Source organism: Centroberyx gerrardi, chromosome 3, assembly GCF_048128805.1.
Source record: "Centroberyx gerrardi isolate f3 chromosome 3, fCenGer3.hap1.cur.20231027, whole genome shotgun sequence".
Taxonomy (NCBI): Eukaryota; Metazoa; Chordata; class Actinopteri; order Beryciformes; family Berycidae; genus Centroberyx; species Centroberyx gerrardi.
The window spans coordinates 24,384,860-24,402,412 of NC_135999.1; the positions used below are offsets into that span (position 1 = coordinate 24,384,860).

Below are 17,553 nucleotides of genomic sequence, written 5' to 3' on the forward strand. Positions count from 1 at the left end.
AAAAATGCTTGTTGGCACCGTAATGATTTTTGGTATGAGGCAGTGAAAGGTATCAGATGGTGGATTCCTACAGTGAGATCTCTAATCTTTAATCTTTATTTATTCCTCTGTTTTTATTAAGATAATTAATTGAATGTGGTCTGATTCAGTGCAGTAAAGCCAATGGAACATACAAATGTAACACAGAGAAGGATTTACTCAGATATCTAATGAAAAAAAAAAATTTAATTTTCAAAAATTTTATAAAATGTAATATCAGAAACGTTTTGGTATTCAGAAATTGCCAACAATACCCAGCCCTAGAAGGGAGTGACTGCAGATTTGGGTTAGTGATGGGGGATGTTTGATAGAGGATGGAGGGGTAGGTTTGATAAGAAAGTTACAGTAAGTGTGTGTGAGCAGGTGCGAGGTAATTAGGGGATGATTTTGTAGGTTTTTACTTAAAATTAATATCTAGTGTTTTTGTTGTTTGTGTGTGAAAGCAGAAAGGAAAGCGAAGTGAAGCGGCAGGGCTTACTAGACAGTGTTAGCACTGGGGCAAAAGTCCCAAGCCTCTGAATTGGGGAATGTTGATTATGTCATTCTAACAACTTAGTTACAGAAACACAGTTGTTTAACGTGCCAACAGGCATCAGCGGGGTCTGTCTCAGAGCGCCAAAAAGGCTGTGTCGAGGAATGAGGCATGCTGCGTCTTTTTGTCAGTTTCCTTGTCATGCTGAAGCTTTCTCTTTGTCTCTGTTTGAATCCCCATTTCTAATTAGCACAACAGTGTGTCTTAATTAACCTTAGCCAGTCAGATGATATCCCAGCGCAACAGCTCCCTAATCAAGGCTACTGCGGCTGCCTCTGCACGGGAGTCTCTGGTGCCAGTTGGAGCTCGGCTGCATCTTCTGGGGAAGCGAGCTGTCAAGAGCTGATCGACGGCCGTGTGTGCTGAGGTAGATTCATGGAAGGCGGAGTCTGTTTTAGCCTCGATAAAGCCTTTGAAGGTGTCGCGTTTATAGAATAGCATTCATGTCACTACCATGCTGTGGAAAGTAGTGTGCCAAAACTCTCTGTCATGGAAGCCTGATACCTTGACAAGGTCTCAAACCATCAACCCCGTAGATACACTCTTGATCTGTAACAGTTCTGTTAACCCCGACTTGAACTTAACAACTACGATCTGCTACCAGCATGTCAACCACAATAACAACTACATGCCTCGAGTTGGACCAAAGGAGGTGCTATTGTTTTGTTTTTCTCTTGTGTTTTTTTTTTTTTTTATTACCATTATTCTTATGCGATACTTGTGTTTAACTCTCGGAAAGTCCTTGTTTTCAAAAGAGATGCCATGAGGAGGCTAAAGAGGAGTGGGTTTGTTCTGTTGTGAATGTCACTGAATCATCCGGTGATGAGTCACCTGGCCATGACGTCTTATATCATGACAAGGCCTCACACACCAGTCTGTTCGAAACGTCATAATACTGTGCACTAGTGCACTAGAGCAAGAAGCGAATACTATCCCAATTACTTTCTGATCGAAAACATTCTGCACATGTGCATTCCTTTTGAAAACAGGGCGTTTTCTTATCTACCATTTCATTTTGAAAACTCTTGTTCCTTTTTTTGTATCTTGTACATGTTTACATTGTATCTCGCATTGCCCTAAAGAGAAACAATATTAAATGTATTATCTTTGTTGTTTAGGCTGGCCCCTGTTCATTCGTTTTACATTTCCATACACACCCGGTACAGCAGATAAAGAACAAGCACACATGCACGCTTGTGACATTTCTAGATATTTCTCACCATGAAATATATGTGACAGTAATTTTACAGATTGAGACATTTATCTTTATTCACCTTATTGTGCGGGTCAGATTAAGTGAGTTTAGATTTGGAGCGGCAGAACAATGCAGCTGGTTATATATAGCAAGGCATGAGTTATGAGAGAAAAGTGTGAGGAGGTTGAGAGCAGTGAATGAAGATGAACGAGCTCTCCAGGCCCCAGTTCCCCACTAAAGAGGGGAGACGGGGATCTTGCTCTCCGGTATCCAAACTTGTGTGCAAAGATTTATCACTTGTGTCCAAATGAGCATGAAATATATGCATACACCTCTATGCCATAACAGCACCACAAGCCTCCACCTCTTAAAGGAAGATGTGACCTTTCAGGAGAAAGTGTGTGTGTCTTTCCGCAGCAAAAAGTCAGGCTATCATTCATGTTTTTCTGAGATGGTGATAAGAAATATGGGAAGAAATATCGTATACATAAAACCGATATAGGTTAGTGAAACACAGACAAGTCTACATGCAGTTTATTAATGTCCATGTTGTGTATTTAATATTAAAATGAGAAAGGCATTGTTGAGAAGCCAATACTTTTTGGTAATATTACTTCATTGAAACCATGAATGAAATAAAAAATTGGTCAGAAAAACTGTTGTGTGGTAGGCATAGTCACACACACACACTAGTCACAGTCATACACTCCAAAGTGAGAAATCCACTAGTTGCAAAATATGACACCTACCTCTTAAAATGATTGCAGGTATTAAAGTACAACTTACGGTCTATAATTGTTGGCTTGCTAACAAGGTAGAAAGACTTTTGATGACTTAATCAGTTGTATTTTTCAAAGATTGAGCAATGAATGTCAGCTAACACTTTTTTTTCCCAAGATGTATATAGTGTTTTGGAATGAAACCCTTCATAGGCTACACACACACACATACACACACACACACACACACACACACACATACACACAGAGAGGGGAGTGCCATAATAATAAATCCCCACTAGATGGCTGTCTTGAGCCAGTCTTTGCTCAAGCCTTCCCACTGAAAGCACCAAATTCAATACGACAGACAGTATGCATCAACGGTTTTCAGAGGGATTTTCATATGAATAGACCTTCACACTACAAACTCAATATGTACGTTGGCATTGAGACTTGAAATGAAATTCCATTATGATCAATCCTGATATCTAATTTTTTTTCGCAGCATAACTAATAACATTGGACGTTAACATTGAAGGATGGTGATCTCCGTAGCGGGGTTATGAATGCTTAGCTGAACGATGACAGGTATTAGATGCACTCATATGGATTATTCTCATCATGAGATTATTACTCATCTTATTCACATCCCTTAGCGAGCTCTTTTGTGCGGAGCTGAGATGAATCGGTCCGTTGCAGACGCTGACAGACAGATGGCTTTCAGACGACTCCAATGGGATGTTTGGCTGAGGTGTTTCATGGTTCTACAGCACTACAATGTTAGTAGGAGCACACACACACACACAACTTAAGATTCAAAGTAGGGTGTTAGCATTTTCAGCTATTTTCACAGATGACGGTCCTATGCTCCTAAGCCCCCTGTCCCCTCCCTGTGGCTGTGAAGCCCCCCAGCAGCTGTGGCAGGGGCCGAGGCCACGGCACATGATGTAACACAGGGCTGCATGGGGCCCCCAGATGACTTCGCATTGTGTTTCACCCGCACCTCATAAGAGCACGAGTGGGTACATCTGTGGTATAATCGGCATTTGGTTTCTTTGGGTGTCAGTGTCAAAGGTCAAGCGCACACACAAACATTGTGCTGATGCATGGCCATTGCATTGTGGTACTGTAAGCTAAGTGGCACTGCTGTAACCAGTGGTAAGTGAAATATATTGTTAACTCTGTTACATGAAGTAAGGGAATGCCAATACATATAATAACATCAGTACTGTATATATACCATATACAGAGAGAGCCATTGTAGGATTTCCACTTTTTACTCCATGCTTCCCGAATTAGTGCTGCACTTTGGCTTCAAACACAAGAGGAAATGTTTGGAACAATTACGTTTTTCCCTCTTTTCAGCTGTGCAGGGACACTGGAGTTTTTTGTTGTAATATACTGTTTTGGTTCTACTGTACACATGCAGTATTAATGCAGGATAGATGCAGGATTAATGCATGAAGGGAGATTTCTATAAAACCTACCACTGCATTTACTTCTCTTCCATTTCCTTAAAAGATGTATGGACTAGCTTAAAATGTTTATATTATCATGTATCCATGTTAAATCTTGTCTCAGTAGTTATTCAAATATGGAGCAAGCAGACACAACAGTCTTTTTTTGCTCAAACACGTCTGGAAAGTTTATTGACCACAATCATCCGACTCACATTGAACAGAGCTCACAAACAAACACTTGGAAACTACTGTTGTTTCAAATGAGAAAAAAATAAAATAAAAAATACAGGTCTGCAAAGTACTTCAACTGCTGTGTCACAACAACGGCCAAACAGCACTATATAGTATTTCAAATGTTGCCCATTGGTTCCAGTCTACACGACCACTACAGCATCCCGCTTTGATGCTTGTCTACCGTTGGTCCCGAAATTCACTTGGAGTGAACAAACAACTCACGCATGACAAAACAAAAGTACTCAAAATCTAAAGAAAAGGGAAAACGTCAATTCTCTAAATCTTCCGAGGTGTGCTCTGCCGCACACAGAGGGGTCACGTCATTATAGAGGCGATGCAGAAGAAAGCAAACACAAGTAAAGTAGGTTCAGAGGAATTAGTCCACACATCAGTGAAGGACAAATAATAGTACATTACAGGGTCAATAACATTCAAGGGGCCTGTGGAGTATTTTGGAACTTGATGCGAAAAATAAAAATGACAAAAATATGACAGTGGCGTGGCATCTTCTCATGAAAAGCCAATCTGAGTGTGTGTGTAAAATAATTCACAGATGGAAACGCTCAGCCAAGCGGTTATTTGGCTTGCAAACTGACTGCGGTTTAGCATAATACAATGTGTGGTCCAAAACCCATGATTGTAGGTTCAAAATGTAAAAAATAAAAGTCCAAAACATGATTGCAGTGTTTTACACCAAGGGAATTACATGTATGTAACAAAGAATGACAAATCAAAATGATTTTTGGATTTGGTCGGAGTGTCGGCACGAAATATAACATGCCATGGTCGAATCCCAGAGAGCAACTATGGCCTAAACATTTAAAAAATTACAATCAGGAGCTTTATAAAGTGACATTTATCATTACCATACAGCGATGGCTTCCAAACTATATAATGATAAGAGCTATAAATACAGAACTGGGTACTAGGGCTTCCTAACATGGGCTTACACACAGGAAGTTAAATTACAAAAAGAACACCTGAAATTCAGGGACTGTAATAAAATCAAGAGTTTATATCTTGCACCCCAAAGCAATGAGGTTGTGATTGTATACTGCAATATCTCTTATTGCTGCAAGGTACAAGAAAACCTCTTTATCCTTACTTAGGATGTCTATTAGAAAATAAGAATAAGTTTAGGTTCTTGTGGTTCGGATAAACAACAAAGCAAATCTTATAATCATGATTATCGATCAAAACAAACTTAAAAAAAAAAAAACAGACAAAACTTTTTTTTTTCTTTTTTTCAATTCAAGCACACCAATAAAAGTAATTTACCTCTCTAAATACATAAGTTAACATTCAAATGTGAATTAACACTTCAAGCAGTAGCGTAATCAAACTGTATGTGGAGGGAGGATGTGCGAAACATCGATGTCAGCATTTGCCGAAAAAGGACAGCTGGCAAACACCATAGCAGCATAGGTTCGAGCCCCATTTGTTGATTATCTACATCATGAAGTACAATGTAGTTCCTCAAAAACAGCCTCTCAGCTTCATGTGATCTCCTGTAATAAGCTATGGCTTGTAGTTCAGTTGGTGTATATACAGGTGTGAGTGAAATTTGCGGGGGATATATCAAACATTTTATCATAAAATTAGGCTATAGGAATCATATTGTGCTGGACAAGAACAAATATTCAAAATATCAGCTTTTGATACTGCAGTTTTCCCTCAAAGTTCCTCTGCCCCTGAAGTGATTTGTGTAAAGGATCTTTGCTGCTGGTGAATAGCCTGTACTTTAGTCACAAAGGTTAATATACATATAATTCATATTTTAACTTTGGACCTATCGTGTATTTAGGTTACAAAAATAACTTTGTGTGAGTTTGTGTGCTTCTTCTTCTCCTCTGAGCGGACATGTTGTGACAGTGTGCGCCACACAACAGCATTATTTGGTATTTTGTACGGGGCCTTGGAAAACACAGCAGAAACACAGAATGCCATACATCCGCACGTAACAAATGAACCTTCCATGAGTTAAGGCAGGAGGCTGTGTCGTATCTGTGGTGACTGCCGCTACCATGGCAACAATCCTTTGACTTTATGTGTTGTTATGGGAGCTATTTCGAGGACCTGTCAATTCGTCATGAGAGCTCACAGTGTATTAGGCATGGATATAGGTAGAGTTTGGGAAAATAGTTCACATCTTCTAAAAAAAAAAAACCCCATAGCTGGCCCTGAGGAATATCCAATTACTGTTTTGCCACTTCCTATTTCCTTTCACATGATACAAAAATTCTGAGATGCAGAGGCTGCTAGACACAGGCTTGAAGATTGTGTAACATTTTTCGCCTTATCCTCTCTGTCAATAATGGGGCGTTTTGAGAGGACAATGCTGATTTCAGTGCAACATACCACACTGCAGAGCAAGCAGCTAGCTAGCGCGACGACACAGCTACCACCAACATTTGCAATAGAACTACCATAAAGGTACATTAATTTGAGAATATACGAGTACAAGAGGTGTTACAATCCTATTTAATATACTCAAGTCCCTGTGCCTCGCATCATTAAAAACGACATCACTCATTGACAATTCCCACAACAATGACAGAAATTCATCAATTCATCACTGCGATGCCAGAAGGACGTCTTCTCTTTTCCACTGCAGTTGGGCTCAGTAACACACAGACACAAGTTGTGACATACTGAGATGAGTATATAAAGCATTACCAGCTGTGGGTGTGCTTTTGCCTGGTTAAGTCGGAAATATGCATCAGGTTGACAGCACACTTCTGAGCCTCAGCCACCCTCTACCACAACATAAAACAGCTATTATTGAGACATAAAGCCCCAAAAATTACTCATTTGCCTCGGCGCAAATGGGTAAAAGTCTCTGAATCTTAAAAGATGGCTCAACAAATGAAAGAATGATGAATTGGTTCGGTCTTTCCTCTCCCTCAAAGTCTTGAAAACTTCCAGAATCCCAGGAGAGAGTGAACACTTCTGGCCAGAAGAAAGTTCTCGCTGCAACCCCCTGCCACTTCAAGTGCCGCCTCCGCAGGGAGGCTGTGAGCAACTCTAAAGTGGAAGAGACCTTCCCAATGAAACGGTACCGACTTTGGAGCAGGTCGTGCGAGATAACCAACCAACAATGATTCTGTGAAAACACCAAATGAAAGTACCAGAGTTCATATTCCCTGAACTTAGAAGTTTCTTTCCCCGACTCAGGGATTTTGCATTCTCGGGAGGCCCCTCCATCCTTATTAAGGGGTCGTCCCCTTACGTGCTGCGGTAGGTCTTGATAATGTCTTTGATCTGCCTTCTGCAGATGGGACAGCAGGCGTTGGACATCTTCTTGAGTTTGAGGCCACAGGTGTAGCAGAGACACATGTGCCCACAGGCGTAGATGACCGTGTCCACCATGTTCTCGTAGCAGATAGAGCACTCGTCGGGCCAAGCCCCACGGCCTGATGGGAACGTAGGTGACTTGGGGAGGCTGACTGGTGAATTGGGGGATGTTCCTGGTGTGAAAAACAGAGGAACATAAAAAAAAAAAGAGAGAGAGAGACACTTAGCTTCAATGATTACAAAGTACCCAAATGAACTGAAGTCACATACCATATGCCTATAAAGGTAGATACACATGGAGAAGTGGGGGCAAGCGGTAAACACATTCTGTTGGGCTACAAACACACACTGTTTGGCTCTCTGCTGCCAACAGACTGCAAAATGGTAATATTTAAAAACTGTTAGGTGTAGAGAAATATTGGTACCATCTGTAGGAAGTTGTGCATCGGGTGCATGTTTTGCAATATTTCGAAGACACACATTACATCAGGCCCCTTTACATAACTGAGCTCTGTGATATAACAACACGTGCCAAGCATCTTCTTTTCCCCCCACTTCCAGCTGCAGCTGCAGAAGCAACAGCAGCAGCGGTGAGACCTACGGAGGTCCGGCCAGCGTTCCTGACGGCCTCAGGATGACATCTGCTCACCGTCCCGGAGCGAGTCCCGCTCAGTCCGCTGTGGGGCGATCGATTCCCTGTTTCTGTGGCGCTAGCTCACTATGAAGGTGTACCTACCCCCTGCTGAGCTGCAGTAGGCGGCGGAGCACAACCCTCCGTTCAGGACCGGATCGGAGCTGCCGCTGCCCAGGGCGCTGGGGGTGTGCGGGGAGGAGGAGGGCGAGCTGGGGTTGGATGTGGCCCGCGGATCCCCGAGATGAGTGGAACCTAGTCAGAGCAGGAAAAAGGGAGAGGATAAGACATTTGCGTGTGAGGATAAGACATTTTTGTCAATCAGAATAGGAATCACTTCAAATTTTCTTAACAAATGTTCTGGAATTTGTCTTGGTGACATGGCTGCAGCCTTGGCTTCAAATGTCTTGGAGAGGTGCTTATTGAAGGGTATTCGAACATTGCAGATGAAACAGGAAAAAATGAAAAAGAGTCCAAGACACTCTCTTAAAAAAAAAAAAAAAAAAAAATTATAATAATGGCTAATGCATAGCATCAAAGGTAAAAAAGGACCAATGTCTCTTTTTTCTATTTTTCTTCTTTGGTCGACAATACTACAGACAATGAACTAAAGGAGGATTAACTGTTTTTTCCTGTTTTCAGGCATTACATTTTTAGTCATGAGAGCACTTCTCTAAATTTGTGAGAGCGCAGACACTTCAGAAGTGCACACACATTTATCACTGAGGAGGACTAGAACTGCAACTCCATCTTTTCTTTTTTGGGAAAGAGCATTTCAAAAGAGAGTAGGCGGACTCCATTCTTTCCACATCCTCCCTTGACACGGTGGTGGGGGAAACAAATGGGAATTCCAAGTACAAGTTTAGGGAACACATGTTGGAATGCCGATGATGCCTAGAAAGACAGGTCAGGCTTTTAAAGGCTGCAGTGTGATTGACATGACACACTGGGTTCAAAGTCACTTGCAACACACAAGATGAAAATCTGACCTCAAGTTGAAAGTCTGACCTCAAAATTTCCATATGATTTCCAAAAAGGTATACAAATAGTGCCGGCAGGGATATGCAGTATGTAGTGTTTTATAAAATAATAAATAATACACAAACTTTGTAACAACGTGTCCTACAGGCAGTGTTACACCAATGCTATGATACGCCTTGTCATTTTAAATAACTGTGATAGTTTACCATGATCGTAGGTAGTGAAGATAGTGCAATGACACCAAAATGCTCGACAAATTAACATGCAAATTAGCTGTCTTGCTGAGCAAGCATGTAATCATCCACAAAGAATTCCCATCAAATGCTTTGCTGCGTCTCACGATAAATGGGGATGACTTTAATTACCTAGCCTAAAGCTTGCTGTCAGGAAATAGAATGCCAACAACTGCGGCGAAACCTTTTTATTTCGGGATGTGAAGACAGACGCTCCGTCAAGAAAGCCTTACTGCGCTGTGGCGAACCTTATTGAGGAACATTTCATGGTATGTCTGTTTTCCTGGACAGTTGGCAGGAAGAATGTGAAACATGAGTCATCTGGTGTGGCACAGGCACCATCAACAGTGACCAGCAGCATCATGACGGTGCACTAACGAATGTCCCAGCAATCTGCCAGACTGCGTCCCTCTTTTGCCATCTGCACCAACAGTCTGATCAATCCAATTGATGCCCGAGGCAGATGCCAGCCATCAGACAGATGCCTATTTCAATTATGAACCATGCTAATAATGGGATGTGTTGGGCAGAGTGGCCTGGAAGTTAGAGAAACTGTCTCATAACTGCAAGGGGTGTCCATCGCTGCTAAAGTTTCAGTGAGCAAAACACTGTCTCTACTCCTGGCTGCCCTCCAGTGAAAAGTGTATGTGTTATTCAGAAGGATATGAGAAAAAAAAAATCCCTCCCTACATCCCTACATTGTGTGATAAGCAATAGGGCAAATGAAGAGAGCTAAAAGCAGGAAGACACTCAGACAATATTTGGGTGTCCTGCTACTGTCTTTCAGAGGTGGGAAGTAACAAACTACAAATACTTCATTACTGTACTTAAGTAAGATTTTCAAGTATCTTTACTTTATGAGATTTTCTTTCACTTACAACTTTTTACTTTTACTCACTGCATTTCAAAAGAAAAATCTATACTTTCTACTCACTACATTTTCAAAACAGACTCGTTACTCTCGGGAAATCATCAACTGCTTTTTTTTTTGTTGTTTTTTTTTATTTTCCGCATCAGACAGCTTCCATCCCAGAAGCAGCTGATCAAGTGCCAAATGTGATTTGGCTGCTTGTTCACTAAAGCGACACCAAAAAGGAGGGACAGAGAGAGAAGCAACACGAAAAAGAGAGAAGCAACAAGAGAGCAAGAGAATTAACGTTAGTGAATTCAGCTGCTAGAATTAATGTTAGTGATTTGAGGTGCAGACTCTTTCTCATCTGGGATTCAGAGGAACGCTCAACAGAGAACCAGTTTATAACAATAGAAATGCCTTTTTTAGAGGACTGCTTTTACTTTTATACTTTAAGTAAATTTAACACCATGTACTTTGACTTGAGTAAAGGATTTGAAATGGTACCAGAGTATATTTTTAGATGAGTATTTGCACTTTTACTTGAGTAAGGACTTTGTGTACTTCTACCACCTCTTCTACCAGGAGACTAACATTACATCACAGGGAGCAACCTTAGCTTATTCCCAAAGCACCTTGGTGAACTGTACACTACAGCCTCATGATTCGTAGAAGCTTTCTATATCAGGATCTGTTTTGGTATGGCATTTTAGGAGCGGAGTCAAAGGATCTCTTTTGTTTGCATACCGGGGGTTGCCCTGGTGCCCCCAAGCCCCTTGGCGCCTCGGTGTGTATGTGTCTATGATTTGTACGTACAGTGGTGTAACATGATGTAACGTGCCGTTTGGTGGATGCTTGTCACCAACACGCGTCCGGAGTACCATGAGAGAATACAGTTTTAGCGTGGGGGCGCTCCCACTCCGAGCCCAGGCAGATTTAGTGCCACGCTCCACCCATTGAGCTACACAGTGTGTATGTACAGAATACACTGCCCATCAAAGCTTTTGAAAATGTTCAATAAATAAGGGGGTTAAGTTATTGTAAACCGACAAAGAAAACATTTCTTTGTCGGTTTACAATAACTTAACTCCATTAAAGACTAACTAGGTTTAGTTTGAGAAAAAAAATCATACATGCAAATATTTGTGAAGATAAATATCTGGGACTCTGGAACGTCTTCCTGTTGAAATTCGTCTTGCAACCTCGCTGATTTCTTTTAAATCGCTATTAAAACGCATTTTTATAAGCTTGCTTTTTTGCATTAACTTTTTTTTTTTTTTTTTTGACTGTTTTTATCTTTTTTGTTGTCTGTGTTTCCTCTGTTGTGGGGGGGGGGGGGGTATTATTTTGTATTATTTGTGAAGCACTTTGTAACTCTGTTTTGAAAGGTGCTATATAAATAAAGTCTATTATTATTATTATTATTATTATTATTATTATAACAATAGAACAATTAAAATATACGTTCATCAAAAAAAACAACTCCCATAGCAGCTGGAACTGCCGCATAAACTTTCTTAATGTCAACAGTCAGTTTTTCCAGGCGTTCCTCAGAGACGCTCTGCCATGAAAAACCAAAAGACACTTTGATGAACATGAAGCTGAGTGTTGAATATATCCAAAAATATTTTATGTTAACAAAAGCATTGCAGGCATTTCTTTCCCCTTACTTCTTCATTGTAAAATTGCAGAGAAAATCAAATAGTACTTCTTTTTGTTTTTTTGTTTTTTTATTGTGTTTTTATTTGGGATTTGAAAGCAGACATGAAAAGATAAATACATAAACATCCACTTTTCTTTTTTTTTTGATACATAACAAACCCACCTCCCTTAATTCCCCTCCCTCTCAAGCCCAATTATCGTGCAACCTAACTAGAGAAAACAAAGCAAAAAAAAAAAATAGTACCTTTTTGAAAAATTTAGAAAAGGCAAGGTGTCCCCAAACTTTTGATGGGCAGTGTACCTACTAGACAACAAAGACAATCGACCCCATCATACACTTACAAGATAGATAGATAGATAGATAGATAGATATATAGATAGATAGATAGATAGATAGATAGATAGATAGATAGATAGATAGATAGATAGATAGAAAATAGGAAATAGGAATGCAGCTTATGAAGAGCATTGATTAAAAGAGTAAAAATGTAACATTAAAATGAGGGTAGCATAGCCTAATGTATGTTCACATTTAGTAGCACTTTTTGGAGGATTGTATGTGTGTGTGTATGTGTGTGTGTGTGTGTGTGTCAGGAAGAAACCCAAGGGAACACAATGGAGAACCTGCACACCTGGGTCTTTCTTGCTGTGAGGAGACAGTTCTAATCACTAAACCATCGTGCTACTCCTATATGATGCTGTTTAGGGTTCACCTTCTCAACTTTCACCCTTTACCGATCACCCTGAGGCCCCTTAGCGTGACTGGATCCCCGTGGAGCCGAAGCCTCCCTCCTCCCTCCTCCCTCCCACTGTCCCTCACTCTGTGTTAATCCCCCTGGCAGGCGGGCACCTCCCGCCCGGGGCAGCTGAGCCAGGATCTATGGTGCCCGGCCCTGATCCCGCCTGTTCACCACCAGATTAACCAGACCTGTGTGAACAGCTGTGACAGGCACTCTGCCTCTCCCTCTCTGTTTCTGCCTCTCTGTCCACATCCCTCTCCTCTCTCTACTCTCTCTCTACTCTCTTCCCTTTTCTATCTGTCCATCCATCCATCTTTAGCATAGACGTCTATGGAGAGAGCCTGTTCCTCTAAAGCAGGCTGCTATGGGAGGTATGCAGAGTATGTGACAGGGGGGCGTTGGCCTACTGGATATGCCAGTGTGTGTGTGTGTGTGTGTGTGTGTGTGTGTGTGTGTGTGTGTGTGTATGTGTATGGACATGAGCAAGTGTATATATACACTACCAGTCAAAAGTTTGGACACACGACATTTGTCTTCATATTTACTATTTTCCACATTTTAGAATAATAGTAAAGACATCAAAACTATGAAATAACACAAATAAAATTATGCAGTGACCAAAAAAGTGTTAAACAAATCAAAACTATCTTATATTTTAGATTCTTTAAAGTAGCCGCCCTTTGCCTTGATGGAAAGGCAAAGGCTTTGGAAAGAAATTCATACATCAGCCTCAACAAATTTCAAGTATTTAAGCATAAGCCTTTAGATCGAAATGGTTTTAAGAGAATGAAAAACATAATACATTCAATCAGGTGTGTCCAAACTTTTGACTGGTAGTGTATGTGTGTGTCTGTCTTCTCTGTCTGTCTGTGGACATGTGCATATGTACGTGTGTGTGTTTGTATGCGTGTGTGTGTGTGTGTGTGTGTGTGTGTGTGTGAGGACCACCCAGTCCCTCGACAGGCTTCAGTTGTGTGAGGACGGCTTTTGGTCACTTTCTAGAATAAAACATTAGGGAAGGGGAGCGGTTGTGGTTGGAAAATCTCCAGGCTTGTGTTTACAGACTGAAAGAGTGATAGAAGAGAACAGAACGGCAGAAAAGGAGAGGAGAGGGAGAGGACCCTCGCAAATAGTTTACATTAACTTTTCCGTGGTGAAATGCTATCCTCAAATACAGACGGGGTGGAGGTTTTCAAAATGGGTGGCCATTATTTTAATGGGAGAGAAATTGTTGTTGTTCTGAAGCGGTATCTGGATGAATGTGCACTTAGGCGGAGGGTTTTTTGTGTGCTTAGGTCAGCTGAGAGGAGAGCAGTTAGAAGGTATATAGTTTAAGGTCATCCCTTGCTCAGCTGCATAAAATGTTAATAGTTGCTCTTTTCTCTGGTGGAGATATTATCTTGGACAGAAAGAGAGCTGTTTTGGAGGGAGGACACGGTCGTATGTATGTGTGTGTGGGGGTAGATAGAAAGCCCCGATAATTAAGAGTACCCTTTTCCGCCCTGTTCGTATATTATGTGTTGAGTTGTCAATAGTCACATGTGGGTGCGACTACTGTCCCCTGTGGGCCACCGTAGTTGATTTGTGGGAGCCTGTGACCGGCGGTTCCTTCCAGTGCGCTCTGAGTGAGAAAAATGGAGCGTTTTTTGATCAGAAAACAACCGAGAAAACAGCCTGAAGCAGGAGAAACTGCCGACCCCGCACAAACCACCGCATCAACCAAAATAAAACAAAAACTCGACAATCGAGGGGTGAAAGATGGTCTATTGGGATACGAGTGGGGAAAACAGCAAAATCCTCTTCTGTAAGGCCTGCCGGCAGTTTCCAGCGGTGGGAGAGAAGTTAAAACAAATCTTAGTGGTATTATCAGTGGTATTAAAATGTATTATTTTACAGTTCAATAGAATTACATGGCCAAAATGCCCCTACAAAGTATTTCAAGGGGGCAAGAAATGCCCTGTGAAAAAGTATTTTTTTTACCCTGATGCATATGGTTTTATATAACCACAGGAAAAGAGTGCACACATAGAGAGAATAGTGCACATGTAGAGAGAGACAACTGTGAGAAAGCACACAATGCTGTATGATCACATCATATTCTGCCCTGTGCACTTCACTATAAATGACTGGTGAGTCAGTCAGCGATGGTGCCTGCTGTGTGTGTCTGTGTGTGTGTGTGTGTGTGTCAGTCAATGCAATGAGTGAGCACCATAAGTGAGTGTGTATGATAATTGAAGAGGGATAGAGAACAAGGGGGCGGGTGCAAAAAACAATGGAGGATGACAAAAAAGTGATTAAAAATGAGCGAGAAAAAGTATAATGTTCACGAAAGCGAGAAGAGAGAGGAGAGGAGAGGAGAAAGTAGAGGAGAGGAGAGGAGGAGAGGACACCAGCAGAGATGACAGAGGAGAAGATGAGAAGAGGAGGAGAGACGAGTGTGGCAGCTGCACTATATGAGGATGTGGGTGGCGAGACGGTTCACTTGAGCATGAACGCACTGACATTTTAATGGAATCTATAATACATGCGAAGTGGGTCACCAGACGGGTGTCCTATTTCCACGCCACAAGGCACAAGGTCCCTTCAATATCTCTCTCTCTCTCTCTCTCCCTCTCTCTCTCTCTCTCTCAAAGTTCAACTCTGCCAACTGGTCTATTTTGAGCTTGTTTTGATATAATCATACTAATAAGAAATCCTTGCATTCAGGCAATGGAGAAAAATGTCGCGGTGAAAGCAGTCCGTGGCTTCCTGTACCCCAGGGGGAAAAACCGTCATGGCATGAAGAGCTTAGTATAAACCAGTGGGTTTGATGATCTACTGTACACTGATTCTGTCACTTTCTGCGGATGTCAGACTAAACCACCCACATATGCTGTATATTGTTTTTCAGAGGTTAGGGTTAGAATTTAAGTAGAGAGACATATTGACATACAGTATATACATCCTAGGGATTGGACGATATATCGAAATTCAAAATATTGCAATACAAAAATGTGACAATACGTATCGTGGAGCAGAAAAATTAATTGCCATTGACATTTTAAATTGTTTTTTACATTCTAGCAAGCCAATGCCATTGCTAGAAAGATTTGTGTCTCAGAAATAAACATAATTCCTCACAGTCATACTTTGGACACACCACATTTTTCTTTATTTTTACTATTTTCCACATTTTAGAATAATAGTAAAGACATCAAAACTATGAAATAACACAAATGGAATTATGCAGTGACCAAAAAATTGTTAAACAAATCAAAACTATCTTATATTTTTATTTATTATATCGTACTGTGGTTGTATCGAATCGTGAACCCCATATCGCATATCGAATCGCATCGTGACATAAGCATATCGTCCCATCCCTAATACATCCTGTGTAATACTCTCCTTCAATTAGACTTCTTAAAAAGCAGAGAGTAAAAAGAAATTCTACTATTTTGATTAAAAAAGATGAGATGAATAAGCTACTACTATTACTACCACTGTCCTAACGACTAATTCTACTACTACTGCAGTATTGATTTCATCCAAAATGTCATTACTCTGTCCAAGCATGTATGTATGCCTGCTCCTATTAGACAGGTGTGCTTCTCTGTGCTTTGTCTGAAGTGAGAAGGCTAAACAATGACCGTGTTATAATGCCATCCTGAAGGAGAGCTGAGCTTTTAGTCGATGTCATGCACGCACCCAGCCAGGCCTCAGTTTAACATCCCTCCCTCCAAGCATATCGCATGGGCCAAATTCAGCTGAACTGAAAGCTGAATTGTTCTGTGGTCAACACAAAGCAATAGATCAAGAGTTGCAGCTGCCAGATAAGAGGCGCTTCCTAATTCAAAGCAGTCGGAACGTAAAGATGATTCACACTCTGGCCGGGGCGGGTGGGAATTCCTAGATCTCCAGCGATAAGGAGATGCACCTCAGACCGGTTTCATTGTTCTGCTATTCCTGTTTTGTTGCATCTGCCAAAGCTCTCTGGTTTCAGTTAATGATTGTTAGAAACGCACAGAGGGATACAAGGTGGTCTGTTTTGCACAGTTGTTTCCCAGGCAGTGTTTAATTTCAACGGTGAGTCAGGTGATCCGTCTGTGTGATAATACAAAACCTAGCAACGCTGCTTAGCACCAAGGCTACTTTTTGTTATGTGAAACATCAAGGTAACCATAGCCAACCCAAAAGGTAGAAAATCAATTGGAGGAGAAGAGGACAGCATGTCCATGGGGGGTGATTTTCTGCTATCTTGGCATTTCCTAAATTGATTACATGTGTAGACCACTGGAGAGCTCTTATCAATACATCAGCAGTATACTGAGGCTCAGACAGTGTGATTTGTATTGACAGGGCTGTCATGGCTGCTGTGTTGTCAGTTAAAGTGGGTCAAGCTAATGGAGAACAACATTAGTCCATAGAGGACTGTGGTTTAACAGGCAAAGAGGGACGTGACCATTTTAACCTCTAAGGTGTTTGGCGTATTACTTTAACAAAAGGGTAACTGATAAGAGGCAAACTATAAAATGACCAAAAAAGTGTTACATTACACCCCCTACAACTGAGAATATTAGAAGGGCCGAGTCTGTCACTGCGTTAAAATCACAATTGAAAACATACTTTTTTAAACTCGCTTTTTCCTAATTGTTTTATTCTCCTTATCTGTTGGCTTTTATTGTTTAGAGTATTTTTATGCTGTTTATTTTAGTTATTTTATGTCATTGTTTTAATCTTTTGGTGTTCAGCACTTTATTTATATAGCACTTTGTTAAGAAAAGTGCTATATAAATGAAATTATTATTAGTATAATTATTATTTCACAAATTCTGAGAAGAGCAACTTTCAATGAGAGGGTTAATGCCTTATATTTAATCTCTCTCTCTCTCTCTCTCTCTCTCTCTCTCTCTCTCTCTCTCTCTCAAAGCATGTCTAGTTAAAGTCAAGGTTGTCCCCCTTCTAACCTCTTTTAACCTCTCCTTCCTTCCCTCCTTTTCCTCT

At 41.0% G+C, this 17,553-nt stretch overlaps 1 protein-coding gene across 1 annotated transcript in view; it reads right to left on the reverse strand.

Moving 5' to 3' along the window:
* Nucleotides 1-4,899: 4,899 nt before the first annotated feature.
* Nucleotides 4,900-17,553, reverse strand: part of neurl1aa (neuralized E3 ubiquitin protein ligase 1Aa) — a 60,432-nt gene continuing 47,778 nt past the window's right edge. The window contains exons 5-6 of the mRNA XM_071921107.2: nucleotides 8,210-8,359; nucleotides 4,900-7,646 (exon numbers count right to left, since the gene is read on the reverse strand). Coding sequence (XP_071777208.1) covers nucleotides 7,405-7,646; nucleotides 8,210-8,359 — 392 coding nt within the window. The 3' untranslated portion in view covers nucleotides 4,900-7,404. The remainder of the gene's footprint in view (nucleotides 7,647-8,209; nucleotides 8,360-17,553) is intronic.